The sequence below is a fragment of the Amblyomma mixtum genome, chromosome 6 (assembly GCF_055824585.1).
Source record: "Amblyomma mixtum isolate Tamu chromosome 6, ASM5582458v1, whole genome shotgun sequence".
Lineage (NCBI taxonomy): Eukaryota > Metazoa > Arthropoda > Arachnida > Ixodida > Ixodidae > Amblyomma > Amblyomma mixtum.
Window position 1 is genome coordinate 142570972 of NC_143017.1, and position 21263 is coordinate 142592234.

The following is a 21263-nucleotide window of genomic DNA, read 5'->3' on the forward strand; positions in this document are numbered from 1 at the left end:
GTCAAATATTCAACACGTGTAGGGCTAACATCTCGCCTCGAGATCAACATGCCAGAGTCTCATAAAACTAAGGGTAGGGCATTTCGGTTTAAAAGCGATAAAAACTAAGCCGAATACTCTTTGTTTAAATTTAGTTTTAGCCGAACAGGGCCAGTACCTTTCAGAAGCACGCCACAGCCACCTGGTCAACCAGTAGGAGCTACACTAAAAGAATAAAATCACAAATAGCGGATACTGGGGCGTTGTGACGTGAGTACTGTAGCTTTAAGTAGTGCAGCTGTGCTTTTTTGAGGCGTCGCTCTACTCCCGCACAAGCTTCTGCAGGTTTTATGGCTCCACCTAGTCTCCAAACGCCTTCTACAAAAGTAGCCCTGCTCGCTGCCATCATGCTAAACCATTCAGCAGCATCAAAGAAAGGTTACATGGGTTTGCTACCTCGATCGTTCCATCACTGTCGTTAACACTGAAACTAGGTGTGCTCCCTCCACCCCTCCTCCCCTTGCTTAATCTGCCCGAAAACACAGCGAAAAAATGGCAGTGGAAATTAAAAAAATCTAATTCCACCAGAGGTAATTACAATGCTTCCATCACTTCATTTCCATTGCTTTCTTTATTGGCTATGTATCTTTTGTGCAATAAGTGCCTGGGCAGTAATTAAGGACTGTTTGTATGTTCCTTAATAGCAAATAGAATGCTCACACTGACAATAATGACAAGATAAACTCCATATTTTTTTTTGACCGCAGAGTAATTCCAGAATGTAGCGTCGAAAAAGACCCGGTAATGCATCAGTAAAGCTTGCTTTTAGTCAGGGAAAGCAAGCGCAGCAGGGGTGACAGAAAGTTAGGTAGGCGGATCAGATTAAGAAGTTTGCGGGGATACGGTGGCCGCAACTGATAAAGGGCAGGGTTGATTGGAGGGACATAGGCGAGGTCTTTACCTTGGAGTGGGCGTAGTCAGGCTGATGATGATGATGATGTCGAAAAAAGAACCTAAACTACGTCGTGAAATAAACCTCGTAAACGTCCGCCGAATTCCCACAAAATCAGAACCGAAAAGTCCTACCCCTACTTGTAACTTTGACAACACAAGCATTTAACGACCGAACGAGCGAGTTCGCTGACATACGGCACTGAAGCAATGAAGGAAACAAGGATCCAGCAAAAGTTTATTTTCCGTTTGTTAAACGGGGTGCAACACAGACGCTAAGCTACAGACGTATAGCTTGGTCTTACTTTGTGAAGTTGGCAAGAAGGCGGGCATGTGGTATGGCTTTGTCAACGATACCAAAAACCTACCACAAAGCTGCCGTTTTCTCATCACGGGAACTTTTGCTCAGTCTTACTTTCTTTATTTTCCGCATGGTTTATGAGCAGGCCTTTGGAATCCATCGTCCGCATTTCATAGAATGTATGCCGGGGCAAGCGCCTTGATTGAAAATTCGTATTTGTTCTGTGGCACGACATCCTCAGGTAATCACTGAGATTGCTCTCTTGTTTCGTTGCGTTAGGATCAGCAGAAACAATACAATTCAGATGATGGTCTCTCTGTGCTGTCGGCAAACTTGCATTAGGAAATGCAAAATAGTCCCTTTGTGTGGGCCTAAATGCAGAAGGGTCACAAAAAAAAATCTCGCGCCAGTCCCTCCTTTTCAATATCCCGGGCTTCCTAGACGGCTGCCACAATCCATTATTCACTATGCTTCAGCAGCAATCGCGGAATAAGGTCAGGTAGTGCTCAACAACAACAAGAAAAGAGCGCTACGTTCAGAAGCAACGCTTGGGGTATTCAGTGCGCACAACTCCTTCAGATTGCATATCTTAAGGAAATAAACTCTATACAACACAATCACACTCATGAAAAGAAAAAAAATTCACTTCGCAGCTTTCTCCTTAGATGAAACCTGAAGAACCTTAGCAATGAATCTCAAGAATTTGAAACTTACAAACATGGTTAAACTCTCGAAGAAGCCGCGCGATTCGAACTGGGATCGCTGAACTACGTAACTAAAACACGGGCATGGGTGCAACGTTGAGAGGTAATGATGTTCGAGTCAAAAAACTATTTATCAGCTGCACAGCTGCAGAATCTGAAATGCTCCTTGAGTTTTCAGAATCTGCTAGTAACAATAGATTAGAACAAAGAAGCAGTTCAACGCCGGAGACTGCGCCAGTTTTTATAATTTTTCACTGAAAAATATCCGCCTTTTTAATCGTTTTGAGAACTGTTTAGTTTCGATAACTAAATAGTACATGAAGGTACGTAGAGCAAAACATCCATAATATGCGGGCACGAATCAGTCTCTCAAATAGATCACGCCAAAGACGATGGTCCCAACCATTGTTTTCTCTGGGCGAAAGTGAGCGAATAAACAAAAAGCCATACTTCACTTACTGTACCGCAGTGCAGGGAGAAAACCTAAAGGCAAGAAGCTTAACTAAGTCCATGTTTGACTGGCTGGCCTACAGATGAAAAAAGAGCAAAAATGTGGCAGAGTTATTCATGCGCATAGAATGCGTCCATGTTCAATGCTTCCTTAGAGATTGATTACAACAGAAATCGTGCGAATTGCGTCCATAGACTGGAGCCTAATCCTAGCCTAATATTTAGAAAGGACAGTGTCGACATTGTGTCCGGATTGAAATTCCGGCCACGGTCATTGAATGCTAAGCTCCTTTAAGAGACGAGTTCAAATACGCAGTGCTGCTCCCACATGAACTCGTTTGTCGTCAAATTAGAGGCGTGCGAAAAGTGGCGCTAAAGAGTTGCCTTGCAGTGCTTTAATTAGCAAGGGTAGCCGTCTTTGACGATTAAACAAGAACATGAGTTCTTAAATGCCATTCCGAACTCTCAACAAATTGGCTAGCTTTTTTTTTTTCTTTCGCAGCGTGACAGCCGTGCCGCCACCACCAGCGATGTCGACGAAGTGCGCCACTGGGGAGTCGTGCTCTTCTTCTTCTTACATTACCAAATAATCATTATAACATACAGAATGGGCGCTGGTTTCCTCAAGGTGCGAAAACTCTGCTAGAAGAACTAGACGATATAAGCAAGTTGAAGCACGTATGTTATTGTAAAGTTTATGCAGAAGATATACATAGAAATTCCTCGAATTCTCGTTTATTTGATGGCTTTCGGCGTCTTTCTATCATGCTCCACCTTGACTGCCGTTTTTGAAGAGCCCCAGCGCGATTTAAGCGCTGATACTGTACCAGAGGGCAAGCTAGAAAGATGCCTGTAAGCATTTTACCATGTAGATGAAAAATTTATTTCCCTGCAGCTTCAGCAAAATGGCAAGTTGATGGATCGGAGGTAAACAAGCCTTCCTATTGCCTTCGGGTGGGTAGTGTGCGGTCGTTTCTTGTTTGCTAGCTTCTTCACGGGTTACCTTCGTAGAATGAAGAGATCGGCGAAAAATGAAGGAATCATATCATTGCCCCGAGTTGCCTGTTCATATTTCTTTATGGAAGAGAGCGTGAACGTAATGAAAATCCTATGCAATACTCCTTCAATGTGGCCTTTGAGGTAGAAATAAACAAATAGCAGAAAGTTGTTGGGTTCTTGCGATAGAGTATTTTTGTGTCATTTAGCTCCGCACTTTTCCAACTCCAAGTCTCAGTGCTCAGTGTGTGAATGTGTGCTAGTGCGAAAGGTACAAAAAGGAGCTCTTTCCCAACGACCTTGCCTAAAAACAGAGAAGCTTAGGCAAGGGCCGATCTACCGTTGTCCCTATATAAAAATTAAGCAAAGGGGGAAAGTATGGCGGAACATTATACAGGATCACCGATTCTTTTGGATTCTTGCTCGCCCCGCTATTTGGCAAATCCAGGAAATGTGATCCAGCGGCGAAATACTGCTGGAAAAGCAAGAACAGAGCGGAATCAGAAGTGCTCAGTGTCATATAGCCGGCTCAATTCCTATTCGCGAAGATTGCCGTTCACAGAGGAAAGCGGAGTGTCCGCTAAAGGATTCAAGACTTGCTGCGGATGGTGCGATATCTGTTGTCGTCAGCAATTTCTTCAGTAAGAACTACTTCGCATTTGCCAGTGTTAATATCCCGCACCGCATGCGGTGTTGTGCATACGCATGTTGTACATGCGGCGATGCAACAACGAGGCTTTTCGAGCATTCAAAGTCACGCTGGGTACCATCACCCTGATCTTTCTTGCAGGGGCATCTCTTGATCGTGGATTGCAGATGCTGCGCTCTCCTCAGGAAGCTTTGATGGTAAAAACTTTAAGAACAATGACTTTGTGGCCTGGGATTTATTCGAAGGCCGGTCATAACATATTTCAAATGGGCGCTAATAGATGCGGTTTATCTTTGTCCTGTACAGAGCGGTGAGAGTGTTCTTGCCTTTCATACGCACAGAAAAGTGGGATTCGCGTCCTGGAGTTGCGCAGTTTTTATCCTTGATTATACTAAGACTGTGAGGGAAAACCGGTGCGGGGTATTAGCACTGGCAAATGCGAAGTAGTTCTTACTCAAGAAATTGCTGACGACAACAGATATCGCACCATCCGCAGCAAGTCTTGAATACTTTAGCGGACACTCCGCTTCCCTCTGTGAACGGCAATCTTCGCGAATAGGAATTGAGCCGGCTATATGACACTGAGCACTTCTTATTCCGTTCTGTTCTTGCTTTTCCAGCAGTATTTCGCCGCTGGATCACATTTCCTGGATTTGCCAAATAGCGGGGTGAGCAAGAATCCAAAAGAATCGGAGATCCTGTATATTGTTCTGCCATACTTTCACTTGGTGGAGGGTGCAACGATCCTAAGCCCCGACGTCGCCCTGGAACTCCATAGACGCACGGTGTCCATTCCCATGGCGGAGCCCAGCCAGCAGCCCCCGACCCTGCTTCCTGCTTCCTCCGACCTGCTTCCACCTGTCACCTGTTCTGGCCCCTTACGTCAACGCGACCTGCTATCTTTAGTGGCAGCTGCGACCAAGATGTGGAGGATTGGTTGTCAGCCTTACGATTGGGTGAGCCGGCATAACAAATGGGACGACGCTCTGAAACTTAACAACGCCGTATTTTATCTCACTGACGTCGCCAACCTGTGGTATCGGAACCACGAGTCGGACATCACCACCTGGCCCGCGTTCAAAACTACGTTTGCCGAAGTATTCGGCCGCCCTGCCGTTTGCAAACTTCGTGCTGAACAGCGTCTCCGTTCACGAGCACAGAGGACAGGTGAAAGCTTCAACAGTTACATCGAGGACATCGTGAATTTATGTAAACGAGTCAACCCCGTCTATTACAGAGGAAGATAAAATTCGCCATGTCATGAAGGGCATCGATGATGGCGCCTTCAACATGCTCGTGGCTAAGAGTCCGACCACCATCGCAATGGTATATGAATTTTGCCGAAGCTTCGGCGAACTACGGAAGCAACGCGTTTCGGTTTGCCACCCTCCTGACGCGTCGCTCGCTGGACTGGCTGCGGACCCCGACTCCTCATGCCTCAACGCCGAAATCAAGAAATTTGTCCGCGAGGAGATTGCCCGCCAGCTATCTCTCCTACCCTCTCTACCCGAACCATCATCTTGTCTGCCGCCGCAGCTCAGAAATGAAATCCAGCGACAGGTCTCGGAAGCTCTTCCTTCCGGCCATCCTCCAGCTCCTGTCGCTGCGCGGATGGGGCTTTCTGAGGCTCCCCTAACTCCACCTGCTCCCAGTGCTGCGCCGCTGAGTTATCCTGACGCCACCTTTGCGCCGCACCCCATTGTGGCGGCGCCTCGCACCTATGCCGAAGTTGTGGTTCACCCAGCACCTGTCAGGGCGTATGTGTATCCTTCGGTCATGATGCGCTCGCCAGGCACTATTGGTATAGTTGCGCCGCCTACCTCTCCATGGCGCACACCGGACAACCGCCCGATATGCCTTGCTTGCGGCATTCCCGGACACATTGCCCGCCATTGTCGACGCCGCATATCACTTTCGGTGCCTGAATATACCGGAATGTCCTATTCGGCGCCCTACTTCCGAGTTCCGGCTTCCGAGTTCCGCCGGGGCCGCCACCTGAACCTTCTGACCACCAGGCTTTCTCGTCTCGTCGCTCACCTTCACCCCGTCGCCACTCCATTTCGCCCATGCGCCGCCGACTTCCCTCAGCTGAGCAGGGAAACTAACCGCCGCAGTTCCCGAGGCATGAACTGCGTAATCTGCTGACCGTCAAAGTCATCTTTTCCCTGCGAACGTTATTGACGTTATCATGGAAGGTGTTTTGTCGCTTGCTCTTATAGACACTGGTGCCGCCGTATCTGTCATCAGCCAAAAACTCTGCCGCTCTCTTCGCAAGGAGACGACGCTTCTTTGCGGTTTGTCGCTACGTACCGCCACCGCACAGCATCTCCAGCCCACAGCTCTCTACACCGCCAGAGTAATAATTGCGAACACCGTGTATTTTATTGAATTCATCGTCTTCACCAATGCTCTCATGATGTCATTCTCGGCTGGGATTTTCTGTCCCATCATCTGCCATGATTGACTGCGCCCGCCCTCACGTCGAACTTTCCATGCCATGCGCTCTGCCATCCGCCGCTGCGTTTGATGACGTGAATCTCCCGGCTGTTCCGAAACTCCATGTCGCTCAGGACACTACTATCCCACTGCTACCATCCCACTACTATCCCACTACTATCAGTAATTAGTTTTAACCACCTAGGTTTTTATACCGTAATCCAATACCTTGGCAACTTATTCATAGAAGAGCTAGCCTACTCCTTCTTTTGCACTCCACCGAATGCTGCAGCTGGTTGTCAATATCGGCCACGTGTTGGGCAGTGAGGGTTCAGACTCTCCGGCTTGAGGCGGCGATCCGAGCAGGGGTCGGAAAGTAAAAGTTTGGTTTTTTTCTGTCTCTGACATCAAAAACATCTCTCGGTAGGATTAGAATCTTCGACTTTGAGCCCCTCTTTCTAATATAGCTCCTTGTTCCACCGCTGACCACTAAAAACATTGTATTTTAGTTTTATTCTTGTCTCTTCCTTACTTTTTTTTTTTTACAAGCTGTGAAGGCCACTACGTGGCAGGCTGTATGTTTTAGTGACGAAATTAAAAAAAAAAGAAAGCACGATAATTAAGAGAACCAGAATGCATTCTTTATGATAAGGGTTCGGCTTAAGATGAGGACAGCGGAGTGAGCTATGGAAAGAAACATTATTGGGGTAACGTTAAAGAGACTGGAAGCGAGCAAAGTGTGTGAGGGAAGAAACGCGAATTATTCACATTTTTGTCGAAATCAAGAGAAAGAAATGGGCTTGGGTAGGGCATGTAATCCGAAGACATGATGACCGTTGGTTCTTATGGGTAACGGAGTGGATTCCAAGAGAAGGCAAGCGTAGTAGGGGGCGGCAGGAAGTTAGGCGGGCGGATAAGATTATGGAATTTGCGGGGTTGTGGTGGCCGTAGCTGGCAAAAGACAGAGTTAATTGGAAAGACATGAGAGAGGCCTTTGTTCTGCTGTGGACGTGGTCAGGCTGACGATAATGATGATAAAGAAAGCATACAACATTTTTTGGGAAGTAGCACCAAACTTATTTTAAAGTAAGCAACTTGGTTACTACTATATTATGCGAATATCATTCATTTAATTGATCCTTCAATTAATGAACACAATACTTGCATCAACATATCAACAGCGCAGGCACCCAGAAACCTCAAAGAATTTCTTCGAATTCTATTGTGTTATACGTCTTAGCCAGAATAGTCGTTTTCTTATCTTTGCAAAAGAATTATTCAGCTAGATGTTCTTGCACTGCAAGCCAGAAAAAGGGCTCTGATTTTTCTTTATTCTTCTTATAAGTATTCGAAACAACTCTTTTGTTTTAATTGCTTTTCGATATTTTGTCCCTTCTGCGTTAAGACTGAAAACAAAACTTTCAGAAGCACGCGTTCTCCGCAAGCGCAGAGCACTTCCCTCTGTCAACAAAGTTCCTTGTACTTCCGCTTTCTTTTTAGCTTCGGAAGAATCTTTAGCATTAAAGAAAAGCCAAAAGCTGGAGATATGGTGTCACCTCCAACCCGGACCTACTCCTGGCCTTATGTATTTTGTCCTACTGGACTGCAACGGTTTATATTCGCCTATGGCGCCTTATTAAAACTAACGACGTCAGAAACTGCATTCGCTGAACTATTTGCAACCGCACTTCACACATGCCTCCACTTAGGTTAATAATATTGAGATGTGGGTGCACTATAGAAAGCTTCTGGACGTAAAGCTCCTCTGGTATTTTGAAGCCTATGAAGCCTGCAGGGCTCATTTTGAACTCGTGGTAGCTTTCATCACTTTTTATTAATATACAGGAGCTCACAGTACTAGTCCATGCCTCTATTCGACATGTAACCTGCATAAAACATATACCTTGCGCTGAATGCTGCCGCAAATGCCTCACGATGCGAGCAATTTAATAGCATGCTTAGTTTTTTATCAATATTTTGGCTGCCTCATATACGAGGTTGCTGTTATCACAGCATGCACAATAAATCACACGATGATTGCAGTTGTTGAGCAAGAATGCTAGTTTGAGAGCTTTCATGAATACGGCTTAAAGAAAAGTAAAAAAATGTGGAGGTTTAGTCCAGATATGGAGCAAAGTACATGTGAGATTGCAGTGACAACAGTTTCACGATGACGGACGCGTTTTCTCGGAATCGTTTTAACGTGTTCACAAAGGTGCGTAAAGGTTGTGGAAATCTGGATCGAGCCCTGTTCAAAGCAAGAGCAAGAAAAACCGAAGAGCTGAAGAAGAATCTGAAAGTCAACTATAGCCTAATGCGCTTCGCCCTGCAATTAGCATGCTCAAGTATGTCATCTATGGACGTAGCGAAAGTGTCATCACTACACAATTCAAACATTAATTCAATAACGGCGACAAATAATTACATTATTATTGAACTGTCTGCACCAATTAACCGGTCAGTGCAACCAGAACTTCATCCTTCCTTTGCTGGCTGGCAGAAGTAGGACAGTTTCTGTAGTGGCGACGGAGTGAGCAGTCCATCGACGAACAGAAATAATGCATTAGAAAAATGTCGTCTCCTACACAAAAATCTGTGTTATTCTTACAATTTTGTCTTTTGAGTTCACCAATGATTCCTCTTTGCAGTTTTTTTTTTTGTCGTTCTGCTCTCATGTGGGGTTTCACAGCGACATCCTCTTCAATCTCAGCCACTGGGAATGCGCAAGACCCGTACTGACCCTGCACTAAAGTTTTTTTCAAGTTTTTTGTGCGTTTTAAGCCTGTGAGTATTTTGGTCACTCAAGTGTTATGGCCCTTGACGACACTTGACGACATACGACAATCGCCACCTGACACACGATGATACTGCGCGAAGAATAGTGAAAGTAGAAGTTTCCTTTCCTGAAACTTTTTTGTCAAGTTTGGAAATTTGTTGTTGCATTGTCAGAAGATAGACTTTTATTGTACCACTACTATCGGATAATTATTGTACGCTTTAAGTTTTTCGGCAGAAACTGCAACTTCTGCTTTTCATGAATACACTTTGTACAGCGGAGTCTACGTACAATCAGAACGACGAGCGTGAGCTCAACCTTGCACCTCCTCTCTTAGCCTGCGCGCTAAGTTATTCACATTTCTGAGAAGTTGTTTAGAATTCTAGTTGTGCAGTCCCCTCTGCCTCTTTCTTTACATGCGTTCTCTATGCTGTTTCTCTGGTCTTTGCTTTTTTTCCACTGCTAATAATTAGGTGCCCACAGAGACCAATGCTAGACGAAGTAACCGCTCACTTTTTCATTCTCTTTTAAACTTTACTAACGCAGATAGACAGGCAGACGCAAAAAAGCACACGCATGCACTCCGTCATTCACACACGCTCATACACACACAACACACAAACACGTCAACCCGGGTGCTGCTGTTCTTCAAGATTTGTAATAGCGCTTAACCTAAATCCAGATTTTAGTTGGTGCACTGGTAGCCTCTTTTACCCAGGATGTCGTAAGTTTGGCTTAAGCAACATCACCGCTGAGTCCGCAAAAACAAAGCAAGTCGGCCTGGGCAAGTGCAGGAAGGGCAGACCACGCACCGATGACGAGCAGTGAGGTCTCGTGGTTGCGCGTCCGGTCCTTGCGGAAGTCCACGCGACAGCGGTAGACTCCCGAGTCGGACACGGAGAGCGCCTGGAGCCGCAGGCCCGGCGCCGGTTGCGTGGCGAAGTAGGCTCGCGTGCCCCACGCGATGGACGAGTGGCGCGCCTGGGAGACGTCCCCGCGCCGGGCGTCCACCGAGTAGACGGGCGTGGGAAGTGCGTCCTTGTACCAGAGCACCAACGCCACCGAGTCGTTGTCCGGCGACAGGTCGCACGGCAGCAGGGCCTCGCCGCCCGCCAGCGCCGTCACGTGAGCCACTGTCATGCGAAAGAGAAGAAGAAGGAATAATCAGGAGAGGATTGGAGATGAACCTTGTATTCTAACGCATTTCTAAACGGTTACAGAATCATGGGAATAGAGAGTTTGAGAGAGTTGAAAAATGTACGGAAATCCGCGTGCGTCACGGACACGCCTTCGAAATCCTTTTCACGTAGTTTGCATATAACCTGTGTATTATGTGTAGGACGTCGGGTGGATCCCGTACGGGTTTCCACTTTTTGTAGCGTGTGCGCACTCCGTATGTTCCATGCGGTTTTTGTACTTGTAGTCGAGAAAATGACGAAATACCGTATGGCCGGAGAGATGCATTTCATGCAACACAGACGCCGACCAGAATATAAAATTTGATGTTGACGTTTCGGCGCCTAGAACGGGGGCCTTGTTCACAATCTTGGGCCTTGCTTTTATACTTGTATGTCATAAAGAACCATGCAGAATTAGAGAATCTTGTTATAGAGAATGCTCTACAAGAAACGCCATATTTAAACAAACCGCACATCGAAAAAGCTTGAACAATACAAAGAACAAAAAAAAAACAACGTACACTGACGTTTTATTGTTCACATTTATTCCTTGACGTACCACCTAGAAGCCAAAGAGAACAATTGCTTCTGGACGGTCATACATGGGCTACATATGTTTTAAAAGCGAAATATATGTACATAATTGACGGACACTTGATTCGGCCTATCTTGTTTTTATTGTCAATGATGGCATGGTCCCCTTACAGCATCGCTCTCATCCTTTCAACCCAACTGGGAAAGGTCCTACCAGACCGCGCAAAAGTTCCCGTAGTTAGGAACTGTAGAGGAGATGAACCGTATTCTGTACCTTGACATAATCAGTGCATCTCCACGCTAGAAGATGCGTTCAATTAGTTACAGACCCTCCTCACCATGTGACCTACCACTTTTCCACACATATGAAGAAGCGACCTAGATTCACCAAGGATCTGAAAGTTAGTTCCAGCGGAACTGAATTAAATGCAAGGAGGGTGACGAGACCCCAATGTGTTCCTTACCTTTAAGCCATAAGCAGTACTAATTCTACTCAAATAAGCCATCATACACACAAAATCTGTGATGGCTCTTCTTTAGCCGAAAGCAAATAAGGCATTTTTGTATTTTTTCACCATGAAGGAACTGCTTCATTCATGCCGAGCACAGAATTTTCTTTTAGTTCAGGCTGCGATGTGATCATGGTGTGAATGCGATGAGTTTGCCTGCTAAACATAGAAAGTAAAAAGAAACGCTACCGCAGAGCCATTTTACGGACACAAATTAGAAGGTAAGGAGAGAAGGCTGTTGTGAAACTTTCAAACCTCTGAAAGTATGCATCGTCGTCATTTCGCCGTCGTTGGAATCATCTGTGAACGCCGCGATCTTCACCCCGACCTCTACACCCGATTACGTCTTACTTTACCTGGCTGCACCGGCGCCCTACAACCTGTCACAGCACTTGTTGCGCTGGATGCTGCATTATATGAATGGATGCGCGACACTGCCGGGTGCAAGTTCATAGACGATGCACGCCTGCCCTACACCCCTTCCCGACGCAGAATTTTAAACTCACTCCGACTCTCCTCGGCAATTCACCTCACTCCAGCAATCTCCCATATTCCTCTTGCACGTCTCCTTCACTGCGCCTGTCACTCCGCACGCACGCCTTATATGAATGAGCTAGCGACGTTGCGTCATGCTCTGCGGGATGCCTGCCTGCTCTACATTATTACCCCTACACCTCATGACTGGTTACCACAACCGGCTACTCCAGTACTCTCAGCCAAGGGCATTCACTAAAGCTTACCTGTGGCGCTAATGCGAATGTAGCTGTATAAACGGTACAGAAATTCCACGCTCTCTTTTAGCCAACTCTTCTACTGGCATCAGCATTTCACATCACCGCAGGTTTGTCTGGAATTCGAATTACAGCAAAGGTAACCCCGGGCCAGACTTCTATAGGGTTAGTAGTAGAAGCACTAATCCGAAAAGTCCCGGCGTTGACATGCGAGAGCATAGGAATGACGCCTCCTCCTATATCTTCACTCCAACATAACCGATAATCAACCTTTTTCCTCCAGAATCCTACACCAGACAGAAGTCCATGAGTGCAGCACACCATCCATCCTCCCGCACAACCACCTCCGCTCAATAGATAATTCAAGTGTCGACATCCGGATGTGAGAGCAAAGAACTCAAGCAGTCACTCTCTGGATGGTCCACCCTCCATCTGCCTCCCCACTCCACCACCACTCCTTAGAAACATCCCACACTAGAAGCCCATTTAAGAAGCCCACGAGCCACCCGTATATCCACGACTACTCTCCCACGTCCACATTCCGGAAGTCTCAGAGCAGAAGTCTCTAGCTTCAGAGGTCAGAAGCTTATTGGGAAAGCCCATCGCGCACCCACGCACCTACCTTCCCCCTTCAAAAGGCCTCTACCACCAGATGCCCACGCAGCACCTGAAGAAAAGCCTCATCAACCCACGGGAGCCACACGAGTGAATCCTATCACCCACCAACGCATTTTGCGCCATCCTGCGCCCAATTGCATCGCCCATAGCTGTTGTATCCATATACACTCTCTAGAAGCCTCCATACTCAAAAGCGAAACGAAACAGTGACGGCGAAAGCGAATTCGAAGACGCAGTGAGAATACGGCGGACGTAGACCAAAAGAATGCGGAAAGTCCCTGCTGGGGCAGCTTCACTGTACCAGTCCGTATGATCATCAGTCACATTTTTCTCCTCTACGTGGGCGCCACTTCACCAACAGCGATTAGCAACCGTTTTATGACACCCAGATATCTCGTCTTCTAGGAGTGAATCTTTAAGCGGAAACACACTTCAGCACGCAATTTATTTCCTCCGCCTTATACAGCTGTTAAAAACTATGCAGCAATTGTTCACTTCCATTGGCCTAAGTGAATCAACAGCCTGAGTAAGCGCTTCGGAGTGAGCAAGGTTGCCGAGCAACAGCTGGTAATTCGCAAGCTATGCACTGTTGCTTCTCTCGCCTGTTCGCAGAACAGAACTCATGTTTTGGCTGCACACTCAATCGCAGCTAAGCTTTGTTCTGGACATAATATCATTTCGAACCAACCCTAAATATCGGGCAGTAACATAATAGCTATTCAACTTACTGTGGCTTTTGTGTCGTACTTTTCCCTCATCCCCTTTCACTTCTGTGATGACATATTTACATGACACAGCAGCTCGGTACCTCAAGCAATGCGAAGCACCACAGGAACGAGATCTACTAAATGAAGAAATAGCCATTGGCGCAGGGTTCTGCCCACAACGCACCGAAGATTCCCGGAACTCGGCCACAGTAAAAAAAAAAAGGCACAATTGTGTGCCCAAGACCACTCGAATATTCAATCAAGTTCGTTTCTTGAGTGTTCCTAAATTTTTTAGTGTTCTATTGTTTGTCTTCCAGTGTGCATTTCTCTCGTGTTTCCAAGGGCGAATTTTCTATACTTATCCTTTACATGGCTTCTTTTCGAGACTGCGCGCGTTGGGCTACGAAACGAATACGTGAAATGTCGAGAAACTCATTCTTTTTTTTGATAGCAAAAATGAATAAAAGGATTGGAATCATCTCACGACCTATGAATAATCTAAGAAGTGAAGAAGAAGTCACTACCAGAATGAAGCAAGCGTTTCGAATCGGGCCGAATAACGACTCCACCGTGGCTGGCATACGCTATTCGCGCGAAATACGACAATGCGAGCTTCAGAGGCCGCGGAATACGCAAAGGAGTCAAGACAAAAGTAGGTCAATTAGAGTTTTCAGCCTTATTCGAGGCGGCGGGCAGCCTTCTGTGTCTCTATTTCATGTACAATCCGCACAAGCCCATATTTCTGTGCCTAGCCAACCGTGAATGCCCACTGAAGAAAAATATATGCGTTGCTTCTAAAAATACCGCACTTATGCAGAGTGCGAAAAATGTGCAGTTTTTGTGAAAAGGATGAAAAAAGTTCTTTATTTTATAGGAAGCTTCATATTGCACCTTCTTAGTTATATTGTTGATCTCCCACTCTAGATTTGCACATCTGTTGCGTAACGCAGCGATAGATACAACGCCTTTTTTCAATGCTCATTGAATTGCGCAATCAGGAAGCACATTTCGTGTATTAGTGTCGCAGGAAAAATACTGTACTATGGAGCACTAAAACGGAGAGAACGACGCACTATCACTGCACCAATAGCTTTTCGGTTCTTTTTTGACAACTTCTAGGAACAGTTTAAACAAAACCAAAAACGAATTTTGGGTTGTACAATTTTCTCAGGGATACATAATGATGCTCATGACATATCTAATTTTTAATGCGTAATGACCGACTAGTTGGTTCGACTACGGCGCAGGAGCAACACGGACGAGACAAGAAATGAATGCAAACACGTCCTCTAACAACTGGGCTTATTGTCACGGCCTACAATATAGGTATGGGAACTAGGTCCGTGACAACGCAACGAAACAACTCGCACATCCACGACACAATAAATTATCTCATCTTTCTCCGTTCTCCTTCTAATCGTTCACGCTGTTATCGTCGTTCACAAAAAGCAGCTCGCTTTTGCTCAGAAGTACGCAAGCCTTGCTGACGCATCTGTCGTGGAATTTTCAAATGGCATAAGCTTCTATCAATACTCTTATGTTAGTACCCCAGCAAATGGGCAGAAAAGCTCTTCTTCCGAATGCAGGTTTGCAGTTTTTTCACTTGCTACAGTGTTGGCTTGATTCCCCTGAGTTTACATCCTTAAGGTTTCTTTTCTGTTGTTGCAGTCTTATACTCAGATACCTCCCATTTGGCCGATATGTAAGATGCCTCATGGGGATTGAATAAGAAACAATTTTTTTTCACACAATATAAGACGCAGAGTGTGTGTTCGTCAAGCATTCGGGTTCTGAAATGGAGTCAGAGTTAACCCTTTTACACAAATGGCGTAATTTCATTCAGGCCGAAACGATAACATGATTTCCTGCTCTGTTTCCTGCCTTCTTCAGGTTGTGCGACACAGCATGCAAAAAAGGTATCACCGAGATCTCCTTTCGACATCCACTTGCTTTGGGTTCCTTTTTAAGAATGCTTTCGGCTACAGCAATTAAAAGGTGTGCTGGGTTACCGGCTTCCTAAAGGCGACGACCTTGTCTCAAAAAGCATCTTCTTGTCGTTGTTCGCGTGACTTTTCAAGAACGTTCTTGAAACGAGAATTTACAATGGCTGCCTTACCACCTTCGAGTGTATCGAAGCATATGGAAGGACTGGCTCGCTACCCCTGGGTTCACAGGCTGAGCACACGTGTTCAAGGTCGAAGTACAGATCCAAACCTGAGAATCTAATGTGGCTGATAACCGGGAAGTCATGACTTACTGCCAACGTTTGAAGTAGTAATTGAAGATTGTTAGCACTTCGAACACTTTGTTCGAAAACACCCTTCTTCGTTGTTCAGGATTAGTAGAAAATCGAATACAAATATAAACACACTGCCTACTCCTAACTAGGCTAATTGATCCGTAGCTTACGGTCTCGGCCAAGCAATGTGTATATCGCTCAGGATCCGCGCGACGAAAGAACAACTGCTCTCAGCAGGTGGCGGGATACCACCATAAGGGTGATCATTGAAGCTCACGTCATTTCTAAATTCTCTGAAAGTTGCTTCACTAGGGCTGCCTTACGTCTGAGCAAAGGAGAGGGCTGTTTCTGAACGACAGTCTCAACGTGAATGACTGGAAGGAGGGGGGAGAAGGGGGAGATAATCGTACCATGGATGTTGTGAGTGTTTTCCACTCCTCGTGTTGTCACGGGCCTATACCTATAAGCCAGGTCGTGGCAACAAATGAAGTCAGCGCCTGTGTTTTTGTCCGTTTGTTGTCTCGACCGTGTTGCTGCTGCGCTATGACCCTCAGTTACTTTTTTTTGCTAAAAGACTGACCAGGAAGTGAGCATGTTTATTCACGTATTAATAACTTGATATTAACGAGTCCATTCCTCAAAGATATATTTAAGACCTTGGAACTCTAAGGGCCAAGTCGGCACAAAAAGTATATTGTTATTCTAAAAGAGGAGAGCAGAGGGAATTTCAGTGCGCAAGAAAGAAGGTAAGCAGTACTGCAGTGTGTCGCAAGCTCTTTTTTCCGCTCTCCTCTTCCCTTTTTTTCGAGCTATCCTAAACAGAAAGTGCGCAGTTCTTGCATTAGCACAGCCCTCGTCCTGAAGCCTGAAAAATCTGAACTTCCGTTATTCTAGGCACCTACCCGAGCAAACGACTCATTGCACGCAAGCAAAATGCTCCCGAAACTGGCCAACATCCATCGCTGAAACGTCTGTTGTTTTTCTTAGAGGCCACTCCTTACATACACTTTCAAGCCGTGATGAAGCTTTGTCAAAGCTAGGCCGCTAATGCGGTGAAGCTGGCACTCGGAGGCCAGTCGTTTTATAATCCAACATTGTTCCCGCTATAATCTCCCTTCACTTATGACGTGCAGGTTTAGAAATTCATTGAATTCTTTGCATCCCAAATTGGGGGGAGGCAATCGAGAAATTTACGGCTAGTCTGTGTTTGCAAAGTGAGTGTGGCAAAACTTTGATAGCTTTCCGCTAGATGGCATACTATCTTATCCTTTCAACGCTGACACTTTCGTTATGACCTCATATCTTGCTACGGAGGAATCTCACATAAAATATAGGTTAGAAAATGATGAAAGTGAGTAAAGGACCTACGTCATTGGTCATATCAGGGGAAGTCAGATGTGTTCAACTTATTATCATAGAGGCAGTATCAAGTCAGGTAGTATCAACCTATTTTCAATAAGAGTAATGTGTCCTGCTCCTGTCGTCCTACGTTACGTCTTTCTCGCGCCTTCGATCCGGTGGTTTGTAGCGCTAAAGTTGAAGAGCAAGTGAGAAAAAAAAATACACTCACCATCGACACTCCTATAGTAATCACCGAGCCTCTCGCCGCTAGCACAGATAGCGAATGACGGTGTGAGCAGCGAAAGAAAAACAAACAGGCATTTATGAGAACGCCCGTTCACGAAACACGACTTATCGAGCCAGTGTATGCCAAGCGAGAAAATGCAAGAAAAGAGACGAAAAAGAAGGAGCGACGGCGGGGCACGAAGACAAAGTGGGGAGTCCACTGAAAATAGCGCTTCCTTATCACGGTTCGAATCATCTTTTGCCTGAGGGGAAAGGGAGGTGGGTTGGGGCTGGAGTTGAGGTAAAAATAAAGATAAAATATGCACAACATACACTGGCGCCATCCTCTTTTTTCTCCACTCTATGGCAAAGCTCGCGTGCTTCGCACCTCTTCCGATGACCTGACGTTCACTCCTGTGAGCACCCTCCGCCCCCTCCACACTCCCCCTCCCTACCTTCGGCACACAGTGCCGTCGTTCGCTACGGTTCCGGCTCGGAAGAGAAAAACCGCCGAGATAGATGAGCCACAGCAGTTTCCTCGCCCACGCGTCTTCTATATCTCTTTGCTCCTACTATCCTGTCAGTCGATTTCTCCCCGCCAAAGAAAAGGGAAAACTGCGCGTTGGTTTTACAGCTTCGCTTTATTCCCGTTATTTCTTTTTTGGTCCCGTCGTGAAGCGTTTTCTGTGGCTTTGGCAGCCGCATTGCGCGCCGCTCTTTTAGGCCATACTGGCGCGATAAGAAAGGCTATCCTCTCTGTTCCCAAACCACACTACACGCATTTGTTCCCACTTGTTCGCTAGATTTTGCGCGCTTTCCCTTCTTGCTTGCGGCCTTTCTTTTACATTCCCTCTATTTCCTTTTGATAGTGTCAAATTTTAGCTTCTTATTTTTTTAACCTGGTTGTATTTAGGCGGACTTTAAACACTGAATGAAGGATGAAAGAATGCGTGTGCCATATTCTCATTACTTTTCTGTGCGCTTGTGTCTGTCACATCCGTAGTGCAACAAATTACGGTAGAGGAATGCGCCCGGCGTTTTTCACAGTAACTGCATTTCCGGGTTCTCTCCTAATGTTGTTACAACGCTTGATTACATTCGTTCAGTGGTGACAGCCAAGAATGTAGAAGCATGTGAAACCGAAGGAAATTTCGCTGGAAAGCTCTCAGCAATCGAATTTTTCGCGGATATCCGTAAAATAAAGGAAACAGCTATGATCGCAATGTTTAACACACCCTAAGGCGGGATATCGATTTCAGCACCTCCTAATAGGATGCGTTCTTTGGTTCTGAAGACTTAGGCTTTTAGTACTGTATAGCAACTGCGATATCTTCTGTGGCAATGCTATTCAAAATTTATCAACAGGCCTATGTGGTCTGGTAGTTTGGCGATTACAACATGCAAGGAAGAGTTGTACTTAATAAGGCTTCTACTATGAATAGTTAGTATGGCATTTTAAACAAGCCTTTGTGCTACAGTTTACGTGGCGAGAAGTGCCGCAATCGACAAAAAGGTCCGCCTCTCTTCTTTTCTCTCAAAGAAATCGAAACAAAACTCCCACCTAGATAAGCTAGATTGAACAGAAAGTTTCGTGGATATCTTCATTATTTGCACCATGCAGTCTACAGAACAGTATACGTGAATTATTTCAAACTCCAAAGCAGTTGAACTTACAACTACTCGTTGATTCCTTTTACAGTTTTTATATGTAGGTTTTCTCGCCAACATTTCCTTGAGTTCATAAAATCAAGAAAACAAGGCGCTTGTTACGAAGAGAAATACCAACGGATGATCAAAATGTAGAAAGAATGTACGAACAGTGCAAAATTCTTGAGAAGTGGTCAATTATTTATTTCTCACATGGTTGCTTAAATTCCAAACAACATTTGAGTAGAATTTGCTTTCGTCCCATTGGGTTAAAAAAACTAAAAACTAAAAGATGTAACTAAAAGTGCATATTTTTATAGAAATTCCAATTAATCTTTGAGTATAATTTGCTTTCGTGCCGTTGAGTTAAAAAATGAACCAAAATCTGAAAAATGAAACTAAAGGTGCACATGTGTCTAGAGCTTGATAACGTCTATAATATGCCTTGGTTAACTGGAGACTGTTTGTGTGAAGCCGTGAAGGTGAGCGTCACTATCTCACTCTGTCTGGAGTGGCATAGCCGAGCTTAATCATTGAAGATTCTTTAGAGGGAAGAGGAATTGACTTCATGAGTGGGAGAACGGACTTTGGTGGCGTAGGCGACAGCGGCATCCGAAGATTCAATGAGAAGTGGTGAAATAAGTAAGGGCCAGTTCAGAGCTATTTGTTCGAACTTGCGTTGAAACTTTCCTTTCAAACCCACCAACCACTACACCCCTGAGGTCAACAGATCATTGCGCTGTGTTCCTCGCAGCGAGCTACGTCTCACGCCAGCAACTTCGGCATTTTCAGTGTATTGATTTTTTACGCAGTGCAGTGAACTTCGCTTGAATCCTGCTGGCGGAGTGACAGTTGCTATGCTAGCCTTCCTATTTTTGCCCAGTGAAAGCGTCAGAATTTTATGCAGAGATTCCTTCAGAAGTTCTGCAACTGTTATTACCAAAATGCTCCTAGAAGAGGGGGTCTTCAAATGAACAAACGGAGGGCTGTGAAACCCCGACCTTTGCCTCGATGAGCCGCAGAGCTTTCAGATTGGGTGTCCTTGTTCCCATTTTCCAAGCCCCGCAATAATCTCCATATAGCTGTCTCATCCCATTGAGAAGAGGATGCATGATTTCTTTCAGCAGTTTTTTCCTACAGTTGCTCAAAGATGTGAGCGAGTCATCCTCATGTTAACACGCTCAGTCCATATTACAAGCTTTCGTTATTGGCTCCCTTATTAACTCCGCTTATCGGAAACAGCTCACTGCTCCTCCACTACCTATGTGATTGATTTGTGTTTTGAGTTTGTTCTTGGAAATCCACCTTAGATTATATCATTCCGTCTCTGGACATAATACTGAATTGCGTTCGTTGTTGATTAGAGAACAACTAAATCCACCATCAATTTTACTGTACTCTCCCAAATACATGTTGGTAAGAGAGAGAGAAGGAAGTGTAGAAAAAGCTCGGAAGTGTTTCTCCTTTTAATTCTCTCCGCCAACGGATCGAGACCAAAAGGGAGCGAAACAAAGGATCATCGATGTAACGGAGATGGAGGAAAGTTTTTCCCGATCGATGATTCTCTACGGCACCAGTACCGGAGAGAGAAGAGAAAGCCGCGCCCGGCTGCATTGGGAAGCAACTAAAATCACCCCTTGTTTCGGTCGCGTCGCCTTCTAGAGAACCTCACCTTCTCCTCGCACCCCTAAGCAGTGCGGTTGTTCGCTTGCCTGTACGCCTTTCCTCCACCGCCTCGACATTGTTGTTTTCGGCAGAGCGCGCCGATCGTATGTTGTACGGTACGCGGCCACGGTTGGGTCGCCTGTTATCGCGACAAAGTTCCTCTTTCTTGCGCTCGAAGCTCTCTTTCGAGCGGTTCCCTCCTAACTTGGTTTTCTTTGATTTTCGCAGCATCCCTCCACCCATCTTCTTTCGCTGCTCCGTCGCTAAAAGCACTCCACCATGGCCGCGTTGCAGGCCAGAGTTGTCGTGACGCGGCGCCGCTTTCGACCGGGGTGCCGGGTTGTTTGTTTCGGTGTGCTCTACGCATCGAGACTCGCGCCAAGGGAATTCCTTTGCATCTTTTTTTTTTCTTCCTCAGTAACCTCGTTCGGTCTTCACTCTCGGTGAGGTGAGTGAGAACTTCATTTGCTTGCGACGACCTTTCCAGTCACCTTGCCACTCCTGATACTTTTTGTTAGAGCTTATTTGTTGCTTGTATCGAAGCACTGCAGACCCAAATTCTAGTCAGAAAGCAAAGGAAACAAATAAAAAAGAAACTAGGATACATTTATGTCTCCCCCCTACCTT

General features: G+C 45.7%; 1 protein-coding gene across 1 annotated transcript in view; it reads right to left on the reverse strand.

The window, feature by feature from the left end:
• LOC149340653 (cell surface glycoprotein MUC18-like) overlaps nucleotides 1-21263 on the reverse strand; it is a 90345-nt gene that overhangs the window by 52944 nt on the left and 16138 nt on the right. Inside the window, exon 2 of the mRNA XM_089551156.1 lies at nucleotides 10055-10375. Within this exon, the coding sequence (XP_089407282.1) occupies nucleotides 10055-10375 (321 nt within the window). The remainder of the gene's footprint in view (nucleotides 1-10054; nucleotides 10376-21263) is intronic.